Source organism: Saccopteryx leptura, chromosome 5, assembly GCF_036850995.1.
Source record: "Saccopteryx leptura isolate mSacLep1 chromosome 5, mSacLep1_pri_phased_curated, whole genome shotgun sequence".
In the NCBI taxonomy this organism is placed as follows: domain Eukaryota; kingdom Metazoa; phylum Chordata; class Mammalia; order Chiroptera; family Emballonuridae; genus Saccopteryx; species Saccopteryx leptura.
The window spans coordinates 196,637,969-196,662,907 of record NC_089507.1 but is presented as its reverse complement, the minus strand read 5'-3'; the positions used below and the strand labels follow the sequence as shown (position 1 = coordinate 196,662,907).

Genomic DNA, 24,939 nt, shown 5'->3' with positions numbered 1-24,939 from the left:
GAGAATTAAATGATTGTGCTGATGGCCCAGCACAGGGTCTGGTACCCACGTGCTGCTCAGAAAACGATGCACGTGGCCAGGTTTTCTTTAGGGCCGGGTTAGTACAGAAAGATTGTTCTAGCAATAAATATATTCCTCATGACTCAAGTCCATGGAATCTTCCAGCAGACGACCCTGGAGTTTGGGGCTCTGTTCCAACATAAAACTCAAGCATAAACTGGCTCCCTAAAACATGGGTGTCATCATATATGGCGAGGACAGAGTCAAGGAGGGGCCGGCCCACGCTGGCTGTGCGCACAAGTGCCCTATGAGTGAACTGGGGCACGAGCCCCAGGGAAGACTCTGGACTCCCCCCCTTGACCTGGTGATCTTATGATAACACTCTGCCCAGGTGTTTGAGTTCTGTGAGGCCTATTGCCCACACTGCAGTGCCCACTGCTTCCTAGAAGAGGGCCCAGGATGACACAGGGGCTCATTGTTGTTTAACTATATGACCTTTATTCCTCTACTAGGATTCATCCCCTGCCCTTTGCCCCACTCCATCCAAATGGTTCCAGAGGGGGCAGCCATGTTCCTATAACACGATCCCATCCCTAAAACAGCTCATTGGTTCGGGAAGAAGCACCGGAGCTGAGCTGGGCCAATCAGCGCCTGCCCTGGGACTCTGAATTGTGGGGGCGGGGGGAAGGAGGGACAGACAGGGCAGAGGGTGGATGCCCGCTTTCCAGGCAGCTTGATTGTAGCACACGTCTGAGAGGAACAGTCGGTGCAGGATGGAAACGAGGTCTAAGAGCAGAACGGGGTTCAGAGTCCAAAGTGTTTGGGTTCCTGATTCTAGCTTGAGTTTCAGCAACATTTTGTGCCCTTGGGTTTCATTCAATACTCCATATCCTTAACCCTAAATCCTCTTCCCTGGTTAAGACACTTGATACGGGAGTCTTGGAGAAACACGACTCACTGCACACGTGGAGCACAGCCCGCGGCCTCAGGGGAGCACTGCGGAGCCCAGCCCTTACCTGCCAGCCCAGGTCACGGAAGCTGACGTACAGCTCATGCTTCTTGCAGGCTTGCCTCTGGTCAGTGCTGCTGTTCTCTGCGCGGATGGGCAGATGGCAGGAGGGAGGGACGGGAGACACACACAAATACATGCATTAAAATTTCCTCGCTTAAGGCAGTGGTGCGAGCACAATCGAACTCTGGAAGCTGGAGGGTGACTTTTCGGACATAAATGCTGTTCGAGGACCCGCAGCCTTCAAATGTGTTTTCACCTCCTGCAGACGGTCCCGCAAGGGAGACATCAACGCCCCATCCCGCTCTCACAGTCTCCGCTCACAGCACTGTCTGGATCTTCCTGTGGACACTGGTTTCTTTGACACACATGTGTGGCTTAGATGCTGACACCTGCCCGGATTCCACGAGGGACTCAAAGCCCAACCACATCCCACGACAGCTACAGGAGGCTGCCTAGAGAGGCCTGCTGCTGATAGCCTGGGACACGGGGGGCCAGCCCATCCCACGATGCCTACTCCTCTGGAAGGGGCAAGAGGGGAGAGACGGGGCCTGGGACAAAGCCCCATCATCACCACCGCCAAGAGGGCAGAAAGTCGAATCCCACTGACCTTCCAGAGAAATACACTACTGCCGTTTCTCTGAGGAGTGGTAATGATGCCCTGGGGCTTTCCAGAGGTACCAAAAGTCTGCAGGCACTTGGGTTAGGGACTGAACACTCAAAAATATGTCAAAATCTCTGTCTCTCTAATGCATGCTTACACACATGAACATGCACACTCCACTGCTGCCTGTCCACAACTAGCTCCATGGGCTGCTCGTGGCCTTGTTCTCTTGGGCCTTGGGTTTCCACATTAAGCCAAATATCATTGCGTTGTTTTAAGACAGGTTTGGAAAGTAGCACTCAGGCCACTACTTGCCGTTCCTCTGCTCACGGCAGACATGGCTAATCAATCGTGGCACTTCTTCTCATCAAACCCTCATGTAGCTTTGGATCCTTCTTTATTTGGTGCCCGCAGCAAGCCGTTGACAAGGTTAGTGCAGAAAAGGACACTCGGGAGTAGGCCTCAGCTACCTGTCCCTCCAGTCCTGACCCTCCCAGCCCAACAGCGAGCAGGCGAGCAGGAAGCAAAGCTGCCGCTGCCTCCCCTCCACTCCAGGAGCCCCTGCCTGAGCAGCTGATGAGTCACCACTGGTGCTGGGGCTCAGCTCCCACCCTCCAGGGTCATCTGGTGAAAATGGCTAATGAGCAGGGAGTTGGGTCCTAACGTGGGCGGGGAGAAGGGTGTGGAAGGGAGGCAGCAACCCCAGCCTCCCAGCCCCAGCCCACAGCACGGCAAGAGCTGCCGTGGGAGGCCTCGGGGTGGGTGAGCCTGCAGGAGAGAGAGCTGCCCGGCACGCCGGAGCATGTCGCTTTCCAGCGCACAGAAGGCCGCTGTGGGAGAGGAGTCGACGTGGGTGGCCCTACAGCAGGGCTCTCAGCCCATCACATGATGTAAAGCCCTTCCCACGGGCGTGTGTGCACACAGGCACACACACAGACACACACATGCACACAGGCACACACACAGACACACACATGCACATGCACGCACGCACACCGCACACATACACACGCGCACATACACACTAAGCCTGCAGGAGGGCCCAGGGCTCAGTATTTCTTTTTTATCAAACTTCCAGGCAGAATTTAGCTGAACTTAACACAAGGCCAGGAAGTAGAAATCTACAGGCAGGAGGCAGATTTCAGGCAAGAAAGACTAGCTACCACGGGAGGTAATGAGAGCCCCATCCTGGGGGTTACGCCAATGGGACTTGACAGGGTTTGGGGGTGAAGATGGGGTGGGGAACACTGGGTGTCGAACTGTGTGTCTTTGAGGTGCTCCTGATAGAACTCCAAGACACAGAGTCTCCGCTGAGATGGAATTTGCTGGAATTTCCCACAGGGTTGATATGGAAAGGCCTCTGAAGTGTCTCCTTACCCTGACCCTCCCCACACTGCTCCCCACCATTCTCAGAGCAGCCAAAGGGTCATCTAGTCACCCCCAACCCACTCCACAGCCTGAAATTCTGCAAAGACTTCCACAACGGCTTTGGATAACGTTCAAGCTCAAGATGTGGCTCCCAAGAGGACACGTCAATTTGCTCACCTCGCTAGCCCCACCCTCTTGTCCCAGCCACCTCGTCCTTCCCCGCCCCCCTCACAGGTGCCATGCAACCTCCCATCACAAGTCTCTGCACCTGCAGGTCCTGCTGCCTGGAGCCCTGTCGTGGAGCCGACCCAGCCGGGCCTCCACCCAGCCTGGCCCCCAGTGGCGAGTCTCTGGTCTCTATCCCCCGACTCTCAGACCTGTTATTAGTGTGGCTGTGAATGACGGTCACCTCCTGTGGTACAAGGGCAGACCGTGGCTGGCTTTCACCATTCTATCCCAGCCCCCAAGAGCCCAGCATGGAGAAGGTTTCCAACACAAATTCAGGGGTTTGGTGCGTTTTGTATGTGGGGGAATCACAGATGCTTTGAGAAAAGGACGAATGCACCAGCCAGAACAGGATCCTGGGCACAAACCCGGGGCCACCCACAACCTACAAGGTCCAGCCGGGACCCCTGCAGGTCAGGAAGCCCATTCTGGAAAAACTTCCTTTCTCAAAACGGAAAATGAACAGGAAGTTCAAAATCGGCTTGGTGGGAGGCAGAAGAAGCTATTAACAATACAATGTTGATTTGGGGATGTGGGCTGCTTTGCATATTCTAGCCTCGTATCCCACTTCCATGCTTCCTGGGACCAACCCCAGGCCCAGGAGCCAGGGCAGCCGATGAGCTCAGCTGGGAGCTCCCAATATGGCCGGCCAGTGGGGCTGTTCCTGCCTCTCTAACCCTTCCTGGCCTCACGACCGACCCAGAGCTCTGGGAGATGGACTCTGGATGAGAAAAATCCATATTTAACAAGTATGCAAATTTGCCAAAAGTTTCAAATATTTTTCACTTTATAAGAAATAAAATGAAAGTCCCACTTCTCCTCCTCCCCGCCCCACAGCCAGCAGCCTGCCTGGGGGTGGGCGTGGCGACTCCCCACATGCGTTTTCGTAGTTCTCCTTCATTTACTGGTAGGCTGTTTAGAATCTGACATGACCGGCATCTTGTTACACTCATGTTTTGGTACTTGGGTTTCTGAATGAATTTACGACTTGTCTACTCCCCGCGCGGAGGGGAGCTTGTGGGTTTTGCTTCCTGCTGCATTGGTTCCACAACCATCTGTGGAGCACGTACATGGATTTGGAGCTGCTCCTCCTCCCTGGGCCCCCACTGGGTCCTGGGGGGCCCCCACTGGGTCCTGGGGGGTCTGTGTTTGGCCCCTCCCGCCTTGGGCGTACCTGCCACGTTGGCCATCCGCAGGGCTTCCTGGTTCTTGGGCGTCTTGGAGCGGTTCTGGCCGCGCTGCCTGCTGCCCGTGGAGCGGGTACTGCGAAGGTGGACTTCGGTGGCCTTAAAGAAGGCCACCATGAAGGGCTGCTTATTCTGGGGCCCGTGCCGCCCGATCAGGCCTGCCAGCTTGGGGTTGATGCTCTGCCCTAGACGGGAAGCAGCCAAATGCACAGGAGATGGTTACAGGCGAGGCGGCCGGCAGGGGGTTTCACTTGTGCCTTACAGCTCACTCACGCACTTATCCGTCCACCCGGCCTGTATTGATTCAGCACTGGCTCTATGCCAGTTGTTAGGAGCTTAGAACACAGTGGGGAACCACACAGAGAAAACTCCCTGTGTCCCGGGCTGGCCTGCTGATGGGCAGGCGGGTAGGAAACACGGAAACCGCAGGTATCTCAGGGTGAACACAAAGCAGGGGGTGGGGAGGAGGGGTGGGGAGGAGTCAGACTGAGGTTTGCAGGAGGTCTCGGGCCAGAGGAAGTTCCACTGACATCTCCCTGGGCAGAGCAGGTCGCCTGACCCACCTCTTGAAATGAGGTGGGGGCAGTCCTGTTCGGTGTGAAGAAAGGTGGGGAGAGTTGCAAGCAGCCTTTATGTCTACCTCCCTCTGCATGGAGGGGCTGGTTGAGCGGAGAACTGGGTAACGGGGAGGAGGGGAGCCAGGGGGATATGTGGGGAGAGGGCATTTCAGGCAGAGGGCACTGCAAAGGCAAGTGCCCAGAGGTGGGAGCCAAGTGGGCATGTCCAAGGGGCAGAAACTGGGGGCGAGAGGGGTAGAAAGGGATCAGAGGGATAAGTGGTGGGGGACAGTAAGGCACAAAGAACACAGGGTCTTGTGGGCATCAGCAAGCACTCTGCCTCACTCTGTTTACTGGGCTGAATAGTGTCCCTCCCAAATCCATGCGCCCAAGAACCCCAGGATGTGAACTTATTTGGAAATAGCGTCGGTACAGATGAAATCAGTTAAGATAAAGTCACACTGGATTAGGAAAGGCACTAATGCAATGACTGGTGTCCTAAAAGGCCACGTGAAGACACACACACATACATACACACACACACACACTCATGCACACTCACATGAAAGATGGCCAAGGCACACTAGAGAGTGCCAGGAGCGAACAGGAGCTGGGAGAGGCAAGGCCCTTTCCATGGAGCCTTTGAAGGAAGCCAGGCCCTGGGACACCTTGCCTTCGGCCTTCCAGCTTCCAGACCGTGAGGGAATAAAGCTGTTATTCTGCATCCCTGGGTTTGCGGCCTTTTGTTCCTGCAGCCTCAGGATGCTCATACAATCTGCATGAAATGGAAACCACAGGTGTTCGAGCTCCGAGGAGTGGGCAACTTGAGTTGTTTGCAAAAGACCACCTGAGGCTGCCCCTGGAGACCGCACTGAAGAGTCAAGGACAGAAACCAGAGAGCAAGGGGAGGTGGTCCCGGGCAGGGCGAGAGTGGCAGCAGAGTTGGCTATAAACGGTCAGATCTTCAGTAGTTCATGTTTAAATCCATCCTTAGAATTTATTTCATTTTCAATGCCTTGTTTCAAAATAATGACTGACTCACAGGAAGTTGCAAAAACAAACCAAAACAAAACAAAAACAAAACAAAACAAAACAAAAAGCCTTCAGGGAAGTCCTGTGTACTTTTCACCCAGTTTCACCCAATGGTCGTAGAACTAGAATACAAGGTCCCAACCTGGGAAACAACCCATCTGGGATCTGTTCGGAGAGGAAAACCGGGGGAACTTGCTGAGGGATTGGACGCGAAAGGTGAGAAAGTGAAGTCACACGTGACCTCCGCACTCTGGGCCTGAGCATCTGGAAGAAGGGAGGAGCCGTTTGCTGAGGCGGGGAAACCAAGGCAGGGGTGGGGAAGAACAAGCCCAGAGGGGAGGGTGGAAGGTGACAGTGCAGCCTACATTTGGCTCCTGATCCGGGGAGGCACAGACTTGGGACCAAGACCTGCTCTGGCCCAGAGCCAGCCTTCCTGGGTTCAAGCCTTGCGTCCGCCGCTCAGTGTACGGAAACTCCTCAGGGCAGAGCTTTGCTACTTGAATGTGCTCAATGAAAGCTGGCTCAGCTGCGGTCAGGGTCCACGTGGAGACTGGGCGGGCTCGCCTGGGCAGAGCTGTAGCTGGACAGGCCACATGCAGGCAGAGTCCAGGTGCCCGTTTCCACCACTGAGAGGTCGGGCACCTGGGGCAGAGGCTGCACAGGAGTGCCCAGGGAGGGAGGATCTGGAGGCATCTGGAAGCAGCTTGAACAGGAGGATGGACGACACTGAGAGGAAACTGGACCCCAGGGGCCAAGCGGAAAAAGTGGATGGAGCAATCACCATGTCCTGTGTTCTGCCGACGGGTCCAGAGTGATGGGAGACCGGGCTCTCTATCAGCTCTGGCGGTAGTGAGGCCATTGGCCAATACGTATATAGTGTCATGTCCGGTGGTGGTAAGTGTTCCAAAGATAAAGCAAGAGACAGGACAAAAAAAAAGCCCCTCTCAGAGAGGCTGAATGACCTGCCCAGGACACCCAGCTCGGAAGTGAGGGCACACAACTTGAACCCAGGTCAGGCTGCATAACCACAACAGCTATGGCGCCCCCGCATGAGGTGGCAGGGGTCAGAGGCCAGGGCAATCAGTGCTCCTGGAGCCGTGGGCCCATCCACATCTGGAATTAACTTCACCCGGAGCCCCCCAGACGGCGGAAGTCAGGAAACCCGGCCTCCCAAGGACCAGGCCAGCACCAGGGGTTCACTTTGGTTTTTTTAACAACGAGCGTTTCAAAGACCAAACTCCCCGTCCACCACGATTTCCCCCTAAATTAACCCCTTTAACGTTTGCTCTCCTGCATTCTTTAGCGGGGTTTCCCTGAGTTCACCCATCTATAATTGGAGCGGTTCTGTAAAAGGAACCATTAAAGCTGAGCCCCTAGGATTTGCGTTCCCCCCTGGAAGGCTTTTAAGGGCAAAATAAAAATGCCTCTCCTGGAAACGCGATGCTGCTCCAGATACGGTAACCCTACACCCCCAGCGGGGGGGCGGGGCTTAGACTTCGCTGTTGGGACAGCCAGGACCAGGGTCCTCAGCCTTAGGGGGAAACGGGCAGCGGAAAAGAACGAAGAGGGTCTCCAGGGGCTTTCCACCTGCACCTGCCACTGACCAGCCTGCACGGACCAGAGAGGGGAGGAGGCAGGCTGGGCCCAGACCAAGATGCAGTGGGCTTCTCCACCTCCACCTGGCCCGCGATGTTTGGGCTGGGTGTGCTCTTTGGGGGCTGCCTGGGTATTGTAGGGTGTGTGTGTGTATGTAGCGACATCCCCGGCTGCTCCCCAAAATGTATCCAAGTGACCCCTGGGAGTCAAAAACATCCCATATTCCCATCCCAAAAGAAGCCAGTCTAGACGGTCACACACAGGGGAGTCACTGCAGTCACGTCTTTAACTGCAAAGCCCAAGATACCATGTGGGACATAATCGAGACAAGATAATTACGCTCGGGGCAGCCATGAAGTGCTGATCAGTCACCTAAACGGTGCATGCATCTGTGCACAAGTGTCCCCGGCACCGTGTCTGCGCCAGCACTGCTCTGTGCCCCGGGGGCGGGGGGCGTCCTGGGAACAAGACAGGCCCAGGCTGCCATGGGGCCCACAGAAGGCAGGGTCCTTCGAATCAGCTCCTGAGTGAGAGGCCAAATGTGACACGGTGTGCTTACAAGTGGGAGGGAGGACATTTAAAGCCTATATGAACATATGTGGGTCTGTTCATACATGAAGTTCATTTTTATTTTAATACCCCCACAAAGGGCCGGGAAAGAGTATATTGAGGAAGAGGTCCTGTGGGTTGGCTGAGAGAGAAATTCCTTTTCATTTTACGATGATTTCATTACATAGGCTTTACTTAGCACGTGCAAGTGTTCATTTTGATTATTTGTATTTAAATGTCCAGGGCAAGTCACACTGAGTTGGGGGCCAAGCCGAAGGTATTAGGCATAGGGATTGAGATGGCTAAATTAATGAAAAAAAAAAAAAGATATCATACTATTTTAACATAGGTCTGTAGCTTTAGAAAAGTTGAAAAAGATTTATATTAAGACATTGAAAAAAAACAAAAAACCTGGAGATTTTTTTCAAGAATACAGTTGTCAGATTTTGCAAATAAAAATACAGAATATCCAGTTAAATTTGAATTTCAGATAAAGGAATAATGTTTGTAATCTGTGGGACATACTTATATTAAGCAATTATTTGTCGTTTACCTAAAATTCAAGTTTAACTGGGCATCCTGTGTTTTATCTGCCAAAAAGCTGTTCCTTAAGTTAGGATGTAAAGGTTTACCAGATGTATGATTATCGCTGATCCCCTGCAGGCAGCTGCAAAGTTGTGGGGAGGTGTCTGGCCCACCCAACAGGAAGTCAGTGGGCCCAGGGCAATGAATTTGCTAGTTTCATAGAGAGGTTTGCCTCTCTCTGTTGTATTTTGCTTGTTTTGTTTCTTTGGCTTTAAAAAATTTTACTTTTAAATGAACATATAATAAAATTGACCTTTTTTTGCCCTGGCCAAGTGGCTCAGTGGATAAAGTATTGTCCTGGCATGCAGAGGTTGAGTGTTCGACCCCTGGTCAGGGCACGTACAAGAAATAATCAATGAATGTACAACTCAATGGCACAACAAAGTAGAACAATGGGTTGATGCTTTCTCTCTCTCTCTCCTTCCCTGTCCTCTCTATCTCTCTCTCTCTCTCTCTCCTTCCCTCCCCATTTCCTCTCTCTCTCATCAATGCATAAATTAAAGTTGACCCTTTTTTTATACGTAGATCTGTCAGTTTTATTTAACACATGTATGGATTCATGGAATCACCGCTTCTATCAGATACAGAGCAGCCCATCAACCCCAAAAGAACGCCCTTCTGCTGCCTTTTATCCCAGTGCTTTGAACCCAGAGGTCATTCTGCTCCCTGTGGGACAGGTAGCAGTTTCTGCAGACAGGTGCTACGGGCACTGAGTGGGTGGAGGCTGGGGATGTTGGTTGCTAACCGTCTGTCCCACAGTGCACACAACAGTCACCATGACAGGAAAAGATCTGGTCTAAACTGTCAGCAGTGCTGAGGGGGACAAACTCAGCTAGTCTCGCCCTCCCCCCATTGCCAGCCTCGGGCCACTACCGAGGACCTGTTCTCATCCCTCTAGCATTGCATTTTCCAGGCATTTTATATCAATGGGCTCCCAGACTTTTACATTGGCCTATTTCAACCTGCATGTCTTTGAGGGGCACCCGCGGGATACATCCCGTTGTTGCTGAGCAGCAAGCACCCCACAGCGTGGAAGTAGTAGGCAAGCTGTTGCTCCTTCAGCTGGGGAAGGACATCTGAGGTGCCTCCATGGATATCACAAGACACCTCCAGTGCCGGCATTTGTGCGGCCTGTTTTCATTTCTGTTCCTGAAGCAGAGTGAAGCCCATTGTGGGGCCAATTTCCCGCAGTCTTTGCACGCTCTAGGTGCCCATCTGCTCCAGAATCATCACACCTGCTCCCTGAAGAGCCAGGGAAGCTGTCCCAGCAGGCTCCTCTCACGCTAGTGCTGAGTGCAAAGGGCCCAATCCTAGGGGCGTTCCGTGAGGCAGAAGCTACCGGGTGCAGACCCCACTGCCATGCCCAGCCTCCTTGTCCCTGGTCCTCTTTCACCCAAGGAGGTGGCCAATCAAATCCTTCCCAGGCTCTCTTGCAGCTCCTTTTATTTTTATTTTATGTTTTTAAACTTTCATTTATTTTTTTAACTTTTTTAAAGATTTTATTTATTCATTATAGAGAGGAGAGAGAGAGAGAGAGAGAGAGAGAGAGAGAGAGAGAGAGAGAAGGGGGGAGGAGCAGGAAGCATCAACTCCCATATGTGCCTTGACCAGGCAAGCCCGGGGTTTTGAACCGGTGACCTCAGCATTTCCAGGTTGCATGCAGCTCCTTTTAGGATGGCGACTGCAGGCTCCTTGGAAATGTCTTCCTTCCTAGAAAGGCAGGCACAAGACGAGAACATCTTTTATCCAGCCCACCTGCTTCCTTCCTCTCTCCACGCTCGGGGGCATGGAGGCAGCCATCTTGCCAACTGTGATGTGATGAGCCTCAGGCCACAATGCCAACACCGGCAACATACAAGACCAAGAGGAAAAAGTCTTCACTGCTGTTGATACTCTAACCCAAGAGCCTGTAAACAACAGCCCCAGGCCAAAGCCAGCCTACCGGCTGCTTTTGTAAATAGTTCTATTGGCACAGAGCCGTGTGCATTCATCCACACACTGTCTGCTTTCACACTGTAATGGCAGAGGTGCAGAGCTGAGGAGCTGCGACACAACATGCCTGACCCACAAAGCCTGAAACGTTTATTAGCTGGTGGACAGAGAGAGTGTGCTGACCTCTGTTCTAACCAACCCTATTCCACTTACTTCCAGACTCGTAAAGAACACCGTACATGTCCCCATGAGATGAGACATCCTATCGCCTATTATTTGCCAGTGAAGGTACTCCTGATAGAGCTGGTTCCCTGTTATTGATTCTCAACAAAGATAAGAAACAATCCTTTCTGAGCATTTGCTGTGAGCTCAGCACTGTGCTGAGCCTGTTTCTTGGGCAGGACTCTTTTGGTTATTTTTACTTTTTCTTTCTTTTTTAAAAAAATATATATAGAGAGAGAGACAGAAGGGGGACAGATGAGAGGCATCAACTCATAGTTGTGTCATTTGAGTTGTTCATTGATAGCTTCTCATATGTGCCTTAATCTGGGGGCTCAGGCTGAACCAGTGACCCAGCTCAAGTCAGCGACCTTGGGCTCAAGCCAGTGACCTTGGGCTCAAACCAGCGACCATGAGATCATGTCGATGGTCCCATGTTCAAACTGGTGACACCTCACTCAAGCTGGTAACCTCGAGGTTTCAAACCTGGGACTTCAATGTCCCAGGTCAACGCTCTATCCACTGACCCACCACTGGTCAGGTGGGCAGGACTCTTGATCCCATATTTACAGATGAGGAAAGTGAGGTCCCAGGCATGAAGCCATCCACCTGGGACCCTCTGCCAAGGAGGACAGAGATGGAGTCTACACCCTGGTCCAGCTGACCAGAGAGCTTGAGCACTTATCCATTGATCCACCACCATGTCCAGGTGGACATCAGGGAGAGGAGAGATCACCTGGGCATGGTTGTGAGCCACCTGCCAGGCCTCTGAGGCTTCAGGGAAGCACAGGGAGGAAGGTCTTCCAAAAGGTGAGCCAGGTGGGCGGTGCTGTGGACACTGGACTCTGGGAAGGACACGGGACTCTGATCTGGGGACAGCAACTGGTAGCAAGAGCAGAATCAGCAAGCCAAGCCCAGAGGAAGAGCCCTAGGGGCAGGCACGGAGCACAGACGGGGCCTCCTGGGGAAGGAGGGACGCAGCCCGCCCACTGATGGGCAGCATCTTGGTTTTCTCGTGGAGTCTTTGTTTTCCAGGCCCAGGGCCATCAGCTGCCCCTAGGAGGCCCACAGAGTAAGAATGTTCCTCGTTAACTGTGCAAAACACATTAATTCCAGCCACTTCTCTTGATGGACCAAGGCCCAAGTGTCAAGCAAGCCCATAGTTAACACTTGTGACATCTGCTTGGCCCCAATTACCCAATCCCATCCCTGTCACCACTGCCTGCCCAGCCCAGGAAGGACCCATCCCAGTCTCTGGGTCATCGAGGCCTCTTCTTGTCTCTCTTCAGCTTCTGGACAAACAGGATGTGAAGCAATCACAAGGGCACAGGCACCTTGGAGGCAGCTGCGCTGGGGGCAGGGTGCTCACCAGCCTTGGCTTTACGGGGCTGAGCCTCGGTGGCCACTGTGGGCGAGTGGCTCACCTCCCGAGCCGACCCCAGTTGCTGCGGCTTGAGCATCACACATGGATAGCATATGCCCTCAGTCCTATAAGTGCCTTGCAATCCCATCTGATGCCATCTGGGATGATCAAGAGGAGGCACACGTGCCCTACACCCGCAGGGAGGAGCCCGAGACTCTTGGCACCCAGACATCCAGAACGCCCATGTGTCTGACTCCAGGAGGCAGAGACAGGCTGGGTGGAAGGAAAAGGGGACCTCCTGGTCTTGGAGCTCAGGGTGTGTCGGTCAGCAGCTGGAGGCCCACCGGGAGGAAGTGTGTGGGGGAAACTAGGCCACCAGATCGTCTTCTGGGATCAGAGCGGCAAGGCTGATGCATGCTGCCCTCCTGAGCCTCTAAGTTATTTCTTCTACAGACAAGGGAAAGGGGGGGGGGACCTCGTAAAGTAGGACAAGATGCTGGAGTCCTCATACTGGGAACCAATGACCAGATGCTTCTACATTTGCAGGGAGGATAGAGACCCAGCCAAAAGCAGTCTTCATCTCCCCACGGCTTTGGAATGGAAGGCGGCATGGGGATCACCAAGCGTACTGGCCTGGAGACCAGCCAGAAGCCTCCCGAGCCGTCCTCAGAACTCAGAACTTGTCTTCACGGCCTCCAGCATATGGTCCCTCTACACTCTGCCTGCTCCCACGAGAATGTGAGCAACATGACAGCCACAGCCAGTGCCTGTGAGAGTCCCTGGCACACATTGTAGGTACAAGCAAGTGTTTGTTGAGTGGATAAATGTGCTTGCTATGCGGGCGAAGAGGCTGTTAACTGTAGGAAGCTGGTTCTCACAGCCAGGTGCTGAGGTAGGGAGCGCTCGGAATCACTCCCCAGCCTGGGGTGCGGGGCCCAGGGCCAGCTTGGCCTTCAGGCACGGTGCCCAGGCCCACGACACTTTTAGGGTCCCATGAAAATGTTTTAATGTGTCTTAAAATCAGAAGACAAAACAGGAACTGTTTAGGGTCAGAGAAAATGTTTTAATTTTTAATCTAGCCAGGATTATATTTGTCTTTATATCAACATGATCATAAAAACATAATTTTTAATATTTTTTTTTATGGAAGAAGGAGCCCACAAAAGTCAGATGCAGCCCTGGCCACCTCTGAGTCACGGGGTCTTTTAATTAGTCCTGCAGAGGGCCCACCATCTCCTGGGTTCTTTTTCAAACTCTCTCCCTCAAAGGAAAGGGGACGTGGTGAGAACAGCCAGGCAGGAGCCAGGAGCCGGTAGGGTTTAGGGCTCTCTGTCTGCATGGCCCCGCCTTGTCCCCAGCATGGGCTCATTAATCATACAGTGCCCCCTAGTCTGGTCCCTGCTGACCATACTCCTCTGAGCTTTCTTGCAAACAGAGTCAGAATCCACGTGGCGTCAAGGTTTACCTGGAGCTGAGTGACTTTGGTCAGGTTGCTTGGCCTTCTCAACCTCAGTTTCTCATCTGTAAGATGTTGGTAACAACAATGGCGCTAACCTGGCAGGGCCATTGTGAAAATTAAACGTATCAACAACAACAATAATAATAATGTCTCACACTCGAGAGCACAGACAGGGTGCCAGGCCCAGGGTCCAGCATTTTGCATGAATTCACCCTTGTCTTCCTCCCGGTCACTATTAAACCCATGGAACAGATGAAGGGACTAGCTGCCCAAGATCCCGCAAGGCTGCCTGGAGGAGGAGTCTGCGCAGGAGCTGGGGCACAAAGCCTGGCCTGCTCTCCCAAGCACCGCCTGGACAGCCCTCTTCTCAGGGGCTAGCTGCCCATGCCAGTGGGGCCATAATGTGTCAGGATCCTTCCATGCAGGGTGCCCTTCCTCTCCTCTCCCACCCACTCCTGGTGGGGGATTGCACGGGCTGCATGCTCAGGACGGGGAGGGGCCGCTTCTCCTCTCTTCTGTAAGGAGGGAAAGGCATGCAGGCACCAGTGCCCTGGCCTGCGCGTCCTGTCCTGGAGGGGAGCTGGGGGTTCCCAGCTGGTTTCTGATGAGCTAAAGGTTCCCCGGGAATTTATGGGCTTCTCCCCCACCCAGGCACACCCCCAGGGCAGAGTCCCAGCTGTGCCACTAGGAGGGGGGACAGACAGGAAGGCTGCAGCAAGAGGCAGTGGGAACAGACACGCTGCCTGGGTGGTCTAGGCGGCGTTTGGAGACCAGGTGGGCAGAGAGCTCACCTCGCACCAATCACAAAGCTTCTAAAAAAGGTCTGTGATGATGGGACCTCCTGGGGACGGAAGCTATCCCCCATGTCACTACCACCACCATGCCCACTATATGCGTGAGGAACTGAGGCCCTGACAGGTGACAGGGTTCCATATTCTAGCAGCTATCTAGTGGCTGCAAGATGCTGTCTAGGACTGGACAAAGATTAGATGCTATACCCCTGACCCGGTGCCCCGTCTCCTCCCTGATGGGGGCCGGGAGCTGGGCATGGGGGCCATACCCCACAAGGACTTGGCCTACCCAGATGCTGAGCAGAGCAGCGGTGCTCATGAGTTTATGTTAACGCTAGTGGGAGGTCCTGGGGCAGGGACCAGGCTGTCTCTACAGGCAGCTCAGGCTGGCACACAGTTGGTGGGCATGAGGCTGCCCAGCATGAACTCCAGAATTCACAGACTGCTCAGCGGGCCCTGCTGGTCTTTCACTAGTGCAGACATCTAACAGGAAAAGGTTGACACTCAGAACCTGAAGGAAGCCAATCACCCAGGCACCATCTTACTAATGGGAATACCCCAAAACACAGGGCACAACTTTGCTGGAGTGTTATCACCGATCCAGGCCCCACGGTACCCAAGGAGCTCATGAGAGGAAGCAGATTCCTGGGCCCACCCTCACGGACTCACCATCAGTGACTCTGGGGGAGAGCCCAGAAGTCTGCATATTCACTGTGCCTTCCCCGGAATTCTGACGGCACCATGCTGGACAAACTCCACGGCAGGGAAAAAAGAACTTCACGGCCAGGAGCCTGTGGTCTGGGGATGCTGACCTCACTTGCTTCTTATCTTATTCCCAAAAGGTGAAAATTTCACATGCCTAATGAGCCAAACTGGCCAGTTGGTAAACTTTGCCCCTTCCCTGACTTAGGCAACCACATCAAATATTGTAACATGCACAGCACCTGGACAGACCGAGTCCCAGGGCGGTAATACCCACCCCCTAGTGCCCATCTAGGAGTGGAGGAAACAGGGCACCAAGTCAGGGCTCCAGTGCCTAATTCTTGCCCTGACTCTTGGCAGCATCGGTGACTCCTACCAGACTCCACTCCCCGCGGATGGAGAGGGGTCCCCGGGCGGCTGCTGGAATGTGGAGCCTCGCCACCTGTCAGGGGCCTCAGTCTGCTCCCTGCACCATAGGATGGTAATGATAACATCCAGCTCGCTGGGGGTGGGGAGGATTACAGGAGACAGTGGGTGGCACAAAGCACCAACTTTGTGCTGAGCACAGGAGCACCGCAGGCTGAGCAATTACGCTCTCCACCTGCATGAGCTCACCTAATCCTTCACCACCACCCTGGGAGGTGGAAATGATTATTAACCCCATTTTCCAGATGAGGGACATTAAGTGACTCACCCTGGGTCACATGGTTAGAAACTGTGGAGCTGGGAATTTGAGCCTGGGGAGTCTGACCAGCTCTTGAGCCCACGCTCTGACCGTCAGGCGGTGCCACCTTGCTAAGTGCTGAGCCCTGTCCACATCCCGGGGGCGGGGGGAGCAACAGTTAGAGGCAAAGGGGCACAAAGACCCTGATGTTTTGCGGGAGAAAGATGACAGCAAACCCAACACTAGCGGAAACGGAACTGAGTGTCACTTTCGGAGAAAAACCAAACCTGGGCCACCCGAGCCAGCAGGGCAGACAGGACAGAAGCACAGGACCCACAGGGGTCAAGTTGGAAGGTCTACTCTAGCCAATATCTGCAAGTCCAGGGAAATCGTCCCCCTGAAGAGAGAAATCAAGTCTACTTCAGCCTCACTTTGCCTTCACTCCCAGTAAGTTCCACGGGGGGCTTTTAAGGGAAAGGTTTAAGGGATCTATTGCCAAATCGGCTCCCCATCAGGAGATTCACAATGGGCAGCAGCAAAATAAAAGCTCTGATAAGTTTTGAAGAGAAATCTGTTTGAAAAAAAAAAAATCTGTTTTGTTTATCCAACCTAGCGTTTCTCACACTCAATAGACCATGATCCTCAGCAGGGGTGGCAAACTTTTTCTATAAGTAGTATTTCTGAAAATAATAAATATTTTCAGCTTCCTGGGCCGCAGAGTCTCTGTCGTAAGTCCTCAAGTCTGCTGCTGCTGCAGCACAAAAGCAATCGTAGACAACACACGAACCGCTGAGTGCGGCCGTGTGCCACTTGGACTGTATTTACGGACCCTGGAAGTGGACGTTTCATATCATTTCACACGTCGCGAAATAGTCCTCTTTTGATTTTTTCACATATAAAAATGTGAAAACTCTTCTTAGCTCACAGGCCACACCACAAGCGGCAGGCCAAATTTGATCCGCCAGATATAGTTTGCCAAGCCAATATAAAAGGATGGAAAACCCAGCACCTTCGAAGACCCACTTTGAAGTGTCCGGAATGTGGACAGGGGAAGGGAGGGCAGGGAAGGCTGCGGGACCATCAGCAGAAAGAAGACTGGCCAGGAAACAAGACAAGTGTGGTCCTGAACTCTGTGCCCCCTCCCACGTGGCCCGGGGCCTGAGGCGAGTAATTCTGGTTTTCAGAAGCTCAGGCAGAGGGGGCAGCTCCAGACCAAAGCAGTGGCCTCTGACAGGAAGGAAAAGAGGCAAAGCCCAGGTGCGATAAAGGAAAAGGTTATCAAATGCAGCCACATTGTCTAAATCCACTTGGCAAAACCCAGTATTCACCGCAGTGGAAAGAAAAACTACAAACTGGGAAACGATTTGCAGCTCAAATCACAAAGGGCCAAATGTGCCTAGACTGTAAAGAAAAAAAAGAGCCGCTGATGAGAACAGTGGGCAGAGGATGAACAGACGATGCGCGGGGCACACCTGGGAAAGGGCGCAGCCTCCCGCACCACAGAGAACTACAGATCCCGCTGTCATCTGTGGGATTAGCAGGGATGGACGCGTCTGAGAACTTGGGCTGACAGAGATGGGAAAGCAGGTGCCCTCGTGGATGCAGCAGCTGGTGGGGTGCCAACAGAACGACCCCTGCAGGAAGGCAAATTAACAATATCTATCAAATCTACCAATGGTGTCACTTCCAGGCATTTATCCCAGAGCCAGACTCGCTCGAGGGGATAGTGAGGTGTGCACTGAGGTTTCCGCTGCAGCCCTGCTTGTAAGAGCAAAAGGCAAGGATACACCTAGATGTCCTTCCCAAGGGGACTGGGTAAGTCATTTTTGGTAGCAAGAACAATAACAACAACAATAGCAACTATAACAACAATAAAAAGAACTCTCATCCAGGGCTTATACTAGGAGCCAGGTCTTGTTCTCAGCCATCGATACTTAAATCCCTGCCCAGGGAACAGCAGCCTCTCCATCGCCCGGGACTGTTTGGAAATGCAGACTCCCAGGCCCCACCCCAGAACTGCTGAGTCAGAACCTGCCTTTCAACAAGATGCCCGGGGGTTCCTATGCATGTTAAGGCACCATTTGTAAACCCTTTCTATATTAACTCATTTAATCTCAGAACAATCCAACACCCCAAGACCTCTCATCACGTACATGCTGGAGGTGAGGAGCTGAGGCTCTGAAGAGTCACACAGCCTGTGAGTGGCAGACCCACGCTCACTCCACACAAACACCAACACAAACACACACGGCCTTTAAAGGAATGAGGAAGCTCTTTACTCACTGAAAAGGGCCAACCTCCGAGATAAGTTGCCAGGTGAAAATAAAGCAAGGTGAAGACCCTGTTTATACTCTGCCACCACTTGTGGGAGGAAAATAAGAAAGGAAAACAGAATCTGTATGTAATTGCTTAAATACCCAGAGAGCATCTCTGAAGAGATATCCAATCACATAAGAGCAGTTGCCTCTGGGAGGTGGAACTCAGCAGCCAGGGGAAGGCAGCCAGAGGGAAACTATTCACCGTGGCACACATCTGCAACCTATGACTTTTGAGCCGTGGGCATGTATTATCTATTTTACTATAAATGGCTTTTCTTAAAACTGGTTCATGAAGAAGCTACTACACATCTCCAAACCATCCCCACTTAATAAGATATACACTTTAGGGAAGAAGAAATTGGTACAAGTGGACCTACTCCAGCTCCCCACTCCCCTTCCCATCAGTTCTTCCCAGAGAAGACGGATGTGTGTAGGGGATGGGGGGGTTGGGGGGGGGTGAAAAGGTGCTGGAGGAGGGGCAGGCAAACAGCTGGTTCTCCAAGTATTTGTGACTTAGAACCTCATTTAGTGTTTCCTGGAAGGGGCTGAATGCCTTGCACCAACCAGTGCAGTGGCCCTTCACCAGGAGCAATTGTACCCTGCAGGGGACATTTGGAAATGTCTGGATGTTCCAACTGGGAGAGGCTATGGGCACTGGGCAGGTAGAGGCCAGGGATGCTATTAAACATCCTACAATGTGCAGGACAGCTCAGAATGTCCGTGTCCTGAAGCTCAGACTGCTATGTGCTCAGGCATCATTCGGGGCTCTCGTTAACATGCAGGTGCTGGTGTAGCAGTCCTGGGATGGGCCAGAGACTCTGCATTTCTAACCTGCTGCGGTGGGACCACACGCTGAGCAAAGAGGCCTCACCCAATACAGCAGTAGCCAACTGTGTAATCATCTCGTGCACAGGGGCTACTGGCTACTTTTGGTTTGGATCAAAAGGCTAGACATTGAGGACTAGCTGGGGAGGGCACAGGGGATGCCTGCTCTTGATGGAAGCAAGCACGAGCATTTGAGATCCTACATAAGTCCAGGAGTACAGGCTGCATCAGAGCCAGCTGGGCGGGGGCTGGGGACTTACCATCCAAGGTCTCCACGGAGAGCTGCAGGCCCAGGTTGTGCCGTGGATTGACCACCCAGTGGTTGCTGGTGGCCGTGATGTCGAACACCAGCCAGCCCTCCTCCGACGCCCAGAGGGTGCGGCTGTCAAGCAGGAACAGGTCCGACTCCCTACAAGAGAGGAGGAGACGCAGGCTCTGGGTCAGCAGGTCACTGCTCAGTTACCCAGTGATCCAGCCAGACAGATGAAGACGAGGACTGTGTGGGGTGGGGGAAGTAGGAGGAGGTCGGCTGGTCCCTAAAAGTGTGTGCATCAGACCGAGACCCCTTAGTAGCTGTGATGGGAAAATGGACTGCAGGAGAGGTGTAAAGAGATATACACAGGGGGCAGGGGGCAAGCTCGCCCTTCAAGTTAGAGGGGTGCCAGCGGAACAGAATCTGGGAAGGTTGGAATCACACAACCTCCATGTTGCTGTATGTCTCAGGGAACGGTAGTTCATATTTGCTGGATTTCTTACCATTTGCCAGGCACTGTCACATTATCTCATTCAATTCTCCCAACCCTGATTGCAGGGGTATCCCCATCTCCACTGAGTACATGGTAAAACCATGGCTTGCCCCAGGCCAGTTAGCCAGGAAGTTGCCAAGTTCAGCCTTGAGCCCAGGAAATTGAGCTTTAGTACAGACGCTCTTCATTTCCAGGCTACACAACTTCTTCGTGAACTGACCAGACGTTAGTTACGAGGTGAGCTCCGAGACTGATGTTACAAATAGAGATGGTCCTCTAATTCTCTCTTCCTCACACGTTGCAGTAGCAAAATAGGCAAGACCACAACTGACCCTGTAGGGCAGGGGTCCCCAAACTTTTTACACAGGGGGCCAGTTCACTGTCCCTCAGACCGTCGGAGGGCCAGACTATAAAAAAAAAACTATGAATAAATCCCTATGCACAATGCACATATCTTATTTTAAAGTAAAAAAACAAAATGGGAACAAATACAATATTTAAAATAAAGAACAAGTAAATTTAAATCAACAAACTGACCAGTATTTCAATGGGAACTATGGGCCTGCTTTTGGCTAATGAGATGGTCAATGTCCGGTTCCATATTTGTCACTGCTAGCCGTAACAAGTGATATGATGCGCTTCCGGAGCCGTGACGCATGCGTCCAGTGTCACCGAAAGTAGTACTGTACATGAGTGAGGACGCGCTTTGCGTCTGCATCCTGTGCTCCTCTCACTGACCACCAATGAAAGAGGTGCCCCTTCAGGAAGTGCGGTAGGGGCTGGATAAATGGCCTCAGGGGGCCGCATGTGGCCTGCAGGCCGTAGTTTGTAGACCCCTGCTGTAGGGGATGAAGGACGGCTAAATGGATGGGTGGTAGATGGATTGAAGGATGGATGGATTTTACATTCCCTAGGTAGCAGAATTCTAGTATATAAAGTATCTTAACATCACCAAGATCACAAGTTGGGTACGGGAGTTACCCCCACTACAAGCTGCCCCATATCCCCCTCTTTCACTCATCAACTTCTTGAACCCAATTGAGAAAATGCTGATTTATGCGATGCACAATATATGAAATGGAATATAATGAATGGAATGGGACTCCTGCTGCTAAACTGACAAAGTGTAGTCATAATACAGTGTGTCCATAAAGTCATGGTGCACTTTTGACCGGTCACAGGAAAGCAACAAAAGACGACAGAAATGTGAAATCTGCACTAAATGAAAGGAAAACCCTCCCAGTTTCTGTAGGATGATGTGGCAGCATGTGCGCATGCACAGATGATGACGTAACACCGTGTATACAGCGGAGCAGCCCACGGCCATGCCAGTCCAGATGTGGATGGTACAGAGGAAAGTTCAGTGTGTTCTGTGGCTCGCTAAATTCGAATCCGTGACCAAAGTGCAACGTGAATATCGGCACATTTATAATGAAGCACCACCACATAGGAATAACATTATTCGGTGGGATAAGCAGTTGAAGGAAACCGGCAGTTTGGTGGAGAAACCCCGTTCTGGTAGGCCATCAGTCAGTGATGAGTCTGTAGAGGCTACACGGGATAGCTACCTAAGGAGCCCTAAAAAATCTGTACGTGAAAAAAAAAAATCTGTGCGTGAGCCCACATCGAACTGCACTGAATAGGAATGAAACTGGGAGAGTTTTCCTTTTATTTGGTGCAGATTTCACATTTCTATCGTCTTTTGTTGCTTTTCTGTGACCGGTCAAAAGTGCACCACGACTTTACGGACACACTGTATAAGATGCTACATTGTGTCCTAGTCAGCCAAACTGAAGTCCTTTATAATCTAAAAGAAACTCCTCTCTCTAATACAGAGAGATTATAGAAGCAAAGGAGTCTTTTTAGAGACACAAGGGATTTTGAAGACCCTTAATTTGACCTGCATGTCCAAACTGAATAAAAACCATGAGACGACCTCCCATGACGCGTCCATATCTCCCTCCCTCCTTCTGGTCGTAGCTTCATAACTAACTGACTTGGGGGCTGTCCACACAAATTTTAAACTTACAGACAAGAATTTCCTGCTGTCTTCATCTCTAATTTGCCTTGATGACTTTCCTGGATATGGAGGGCTACCTCAACAATTTGATGAGAGAAAAAAAAACATCACTCTGAACCAAAACAATTTCCCTACTGAGTCAGGTTCCCAGGGCTTCTGCAGGAACACCCACTCCACCGCACAGAAGTCCCAAACCTGGGTGGTGACTTCGCTGGAAAATTGTTATTTGTAGGAAAATGTGACCAGCTATCCGCATAGGCCCTTATGGGCAGTAGAACAACAAATAGTAACTTAAGGAACAGAATTAGGCCTTTGATGAATTAGGGCCTTGCCCAACGATACTAAGCATTCTCTTATTACATGCTATGACACTGAGGGCCAGATGTTAAAGGTTAGTGTTGACTCATCCATGAATCAACTGTGAGTACACCGGCTCCTCTCCTCCCAGCCACAGCTCACACTTTGTTCCAGGCTCATTTGGAAGAGCCAAACCTTTGTTTGAAGGCATCAGGACAGGAGAGCCTTGTGGAGGTGGGAAGAGTAAGATACTAACATAGGCTTCACTTTTAGATGGAAGACCCAGGCATGGGGTTGGCCCACATGAACATGAACATGGAGAAATAGCTCAGCAGCCAAGTCCAGACAGACAGGTGGGAAAGTGGGAATGTCTAGCTGCCACCTGGAGCATCTCACCCAAACACAATGGATCTTACAACCAGGAGGAACTGAACAAGCCCTTTGTGACATTTATTTACCTTGGACACGCTGGCCTCCCCAACCCAGCCCAGGTGAGAGCAGAGGTGGGAAAGACTCGGGGTGAAGGGCCCCAAGGAAACAAAATGCATTCCTCCACTGTCCCCACGGCTGAAATTCTAGGGGCTTTCCTTGCTCCAGTTCTCTGGTTCTCCCCAACAGAAGGATTATTGTTCCCAATTTACAAGGGAGCAAAGTGAGGTTCAGAGGTGAAGCCAATCGTTCACACGGTGATCTCCAAACTTGAGTACTGAAGCCTGTCACCTCAACTTGCCCTCTCCCAGAGGGACAAGAGGCACAGGAAGTAGTTGTTGAATCCTGCGTGGTGCACGTTATTGTCACAATATTGCATGGGGCAGAGAAAATTCTAGTGGAGATGAGACCTCGGTGGTGGGGAACGGAGAAAACTAGGTCGAGCCGGCTAAATCCTGAGACTCTCTCTCTCCTTCTCTATAAAGTGAAGATAACGTCACCTTCGTCAGCGACTGGTGAGACCCAAGTGAAGACCGGCCTGGGACACAACGTCAAGGCTCCCTGGGGCATCTCTACAGTTACTACAAGTTGTCATGTAGGTGTTAGTGCACATTCCCTGAGAAACTGCAGGAAATTCTGGGGACTTGATCTGTCCTGATCCCAGTTGTTACATGACTTCCAAAGATCCACAAGTCAATAGACCACATATCCATTCAAAGGATGGTCGTTTGACTCCAGAATTCATCAGGAAAGTGTATGCTCATGTAGATTTTCTGTTACTGTCAATATGACCAGTAACAATTCCTCCTATCACTGGGACCATATGCAGCTCTACTGTCAATTGCTGTAGTTTGTCCTACTTTTTGAAGTCTGGGTAATTTTACTATCCAAGAAAGATAAAAGCCCTATACACAAATGCTCACAACAGCATTATTCATAATAATCCAACAACTCAAATATCCACCACCTGATGAATGGACAAACAAAATACGGCAAATCCCTACCATGGAATATTATTTGGTTACAAAAGGGAGCAAAGCACAGACATGCCCTGCGACCTGGATGAACTTTGAAATCTCTAAGTAAAAGAAGTCAGACACAAAGGACCACACACTGGATGACAGCATTTACACGAAATGTCCAGAAGAAGCAGATCCACAGAGACAGAAAAATTAGTAGTTGCCAACAAGTGAGGAACAGGGAAATGGGAGAGGGTTGTTGGGTGTAGAGTTTCCTTTTGGGGTGATGAAAATGTTCTAATATTGAATAGCGGTATTTGTTGTTGCACAACTCTGAATATACTAAAAACCACTGAACTGTACATGTTACGAGTATATATCTCAACGAAGCTACATTTAAAGCAATGGACAGAGATGACCTAAGTCCAAAATTCACAGCCCGATGTCATTACACCAATGATATGTTTAAGGTTTATGCATGAAAATCCTGAATGCCCGCAACCCCAGAGTTCCAGCAACAATTCACTCTGAAGTGACCTGCTTCCCTCTATACTTGTCTGTCGACACTGTCTCAGTTTAGCAACGCAGCTCTATTTCTGCAAAAAGCGAGACCCATTTGGGAGCAACGCATTTCTATGTTTTGCTGGATCTGTGGGACACACCTGGGCAAGCCGGGTGGCCTGGCTCTTGTACCTCCTCCCAGCTAACAGGAGGCAGCGAGCTGGTCTACAACTTGGCATTCCTGCCTCCTTCTTACACAGCATCTCAGCTTCCGATGAAGGAAAAGCAGAAAAACCAGTAGGTCAACTCCCCATCTGAAAGCCAGGTTCCCCCAAACTGCTGCTCCCTGTGAGCTGTGAACCACCAGTGACCCCAACTCCGTAGTGCTGGGGGTGTAAATATTGTATTTAACCACCAGCCTGGGATCGGGGTGTCGCTGGGGATTGCAGGCTCCTCCGCCCCAGGACACTCATAAGGATGGTGACATCTAACCCACAGGGTGAAGGAGGAGCTGGTTTCCTTCCAGCGTCTCTCAGCCCCCCTTCCCCTGGAAAGTTCTACTGCGATGGAAAAGTGGGTATTTTAAAAATCTCCAACGTGGGAAGGTGGAAAGTCCTTTTTTCCATGCTCTGGTTCTTTGGGGACTATTTAGAGACGGTGAGCTCAGGGGCCTTTACCCACGAAACAGTCCAGTGGCAGTGAGATCCTCATGTGGGATGCAGGATGTCACCCTCTGGACCGGGGCCTCAGGACAATGACCACTCTGCACACACACAGCTCCAGGGAACCCAGCCCCGAAACCGGCAAAGCAAGGCTGAGACCGGAAGTTGGAGGATTCCTGTGGCCCCGGGGCCTCCAGGTAGGAGCAGGAGCCGCAGGAAACACAGATGCCAGCTGGGTCACCCAGTGCCCACTGCCTCAGCACCTGGGACAGTCCCTGTCCAGGCTCAGGACCCAGCGTCAGTCTTCATCCCTCCTACTCTGCAGAACCGTGGAAATAAC

General features: G+C 51.8%; 2 protein-coding genes across 2 annotated transcripts in view; one reads left to right on the top strand and one right to left on the bottom strand.

Moving 5' to 3' along the window:
- The window catches only part of PCK1 (phosphoenolpyruvate carboxykinase 1), a 701,569-nt gene that overhangs the window by 414,533 nt on the left and 262,097 nt on the right, over positions 1-24,939 (top strand). The gene's annotated exons all lie outside the window — the stretch shown is intronic.
- Positions 1-24,939, bottom strand: part of BMP7 (bone morphogenetic protein 7) — an 81,875-nt gene that overhangs the window by 5,509 nt on the left and 51,427 nt on the right. The window contains exons 3-5 of the mRNA XM_066387426.1: positions 19,246-19,394; positions 4,381-4,578; positions 1,017-1,093 (exon numbers count right to left, since the gene is read on the bottom strand). Of these exons, the coding sequence (XP_066243523.1) occupies positions 1,017-1,093; positions 4,381-4,578; positions 19,246-19,394 (424 nt within the window). The remainder of the gene's footprint in view (positions 1-1,016; positions 1,094-4,380; positions 4,579-19,245; positions 19,395-24,939) is intronic.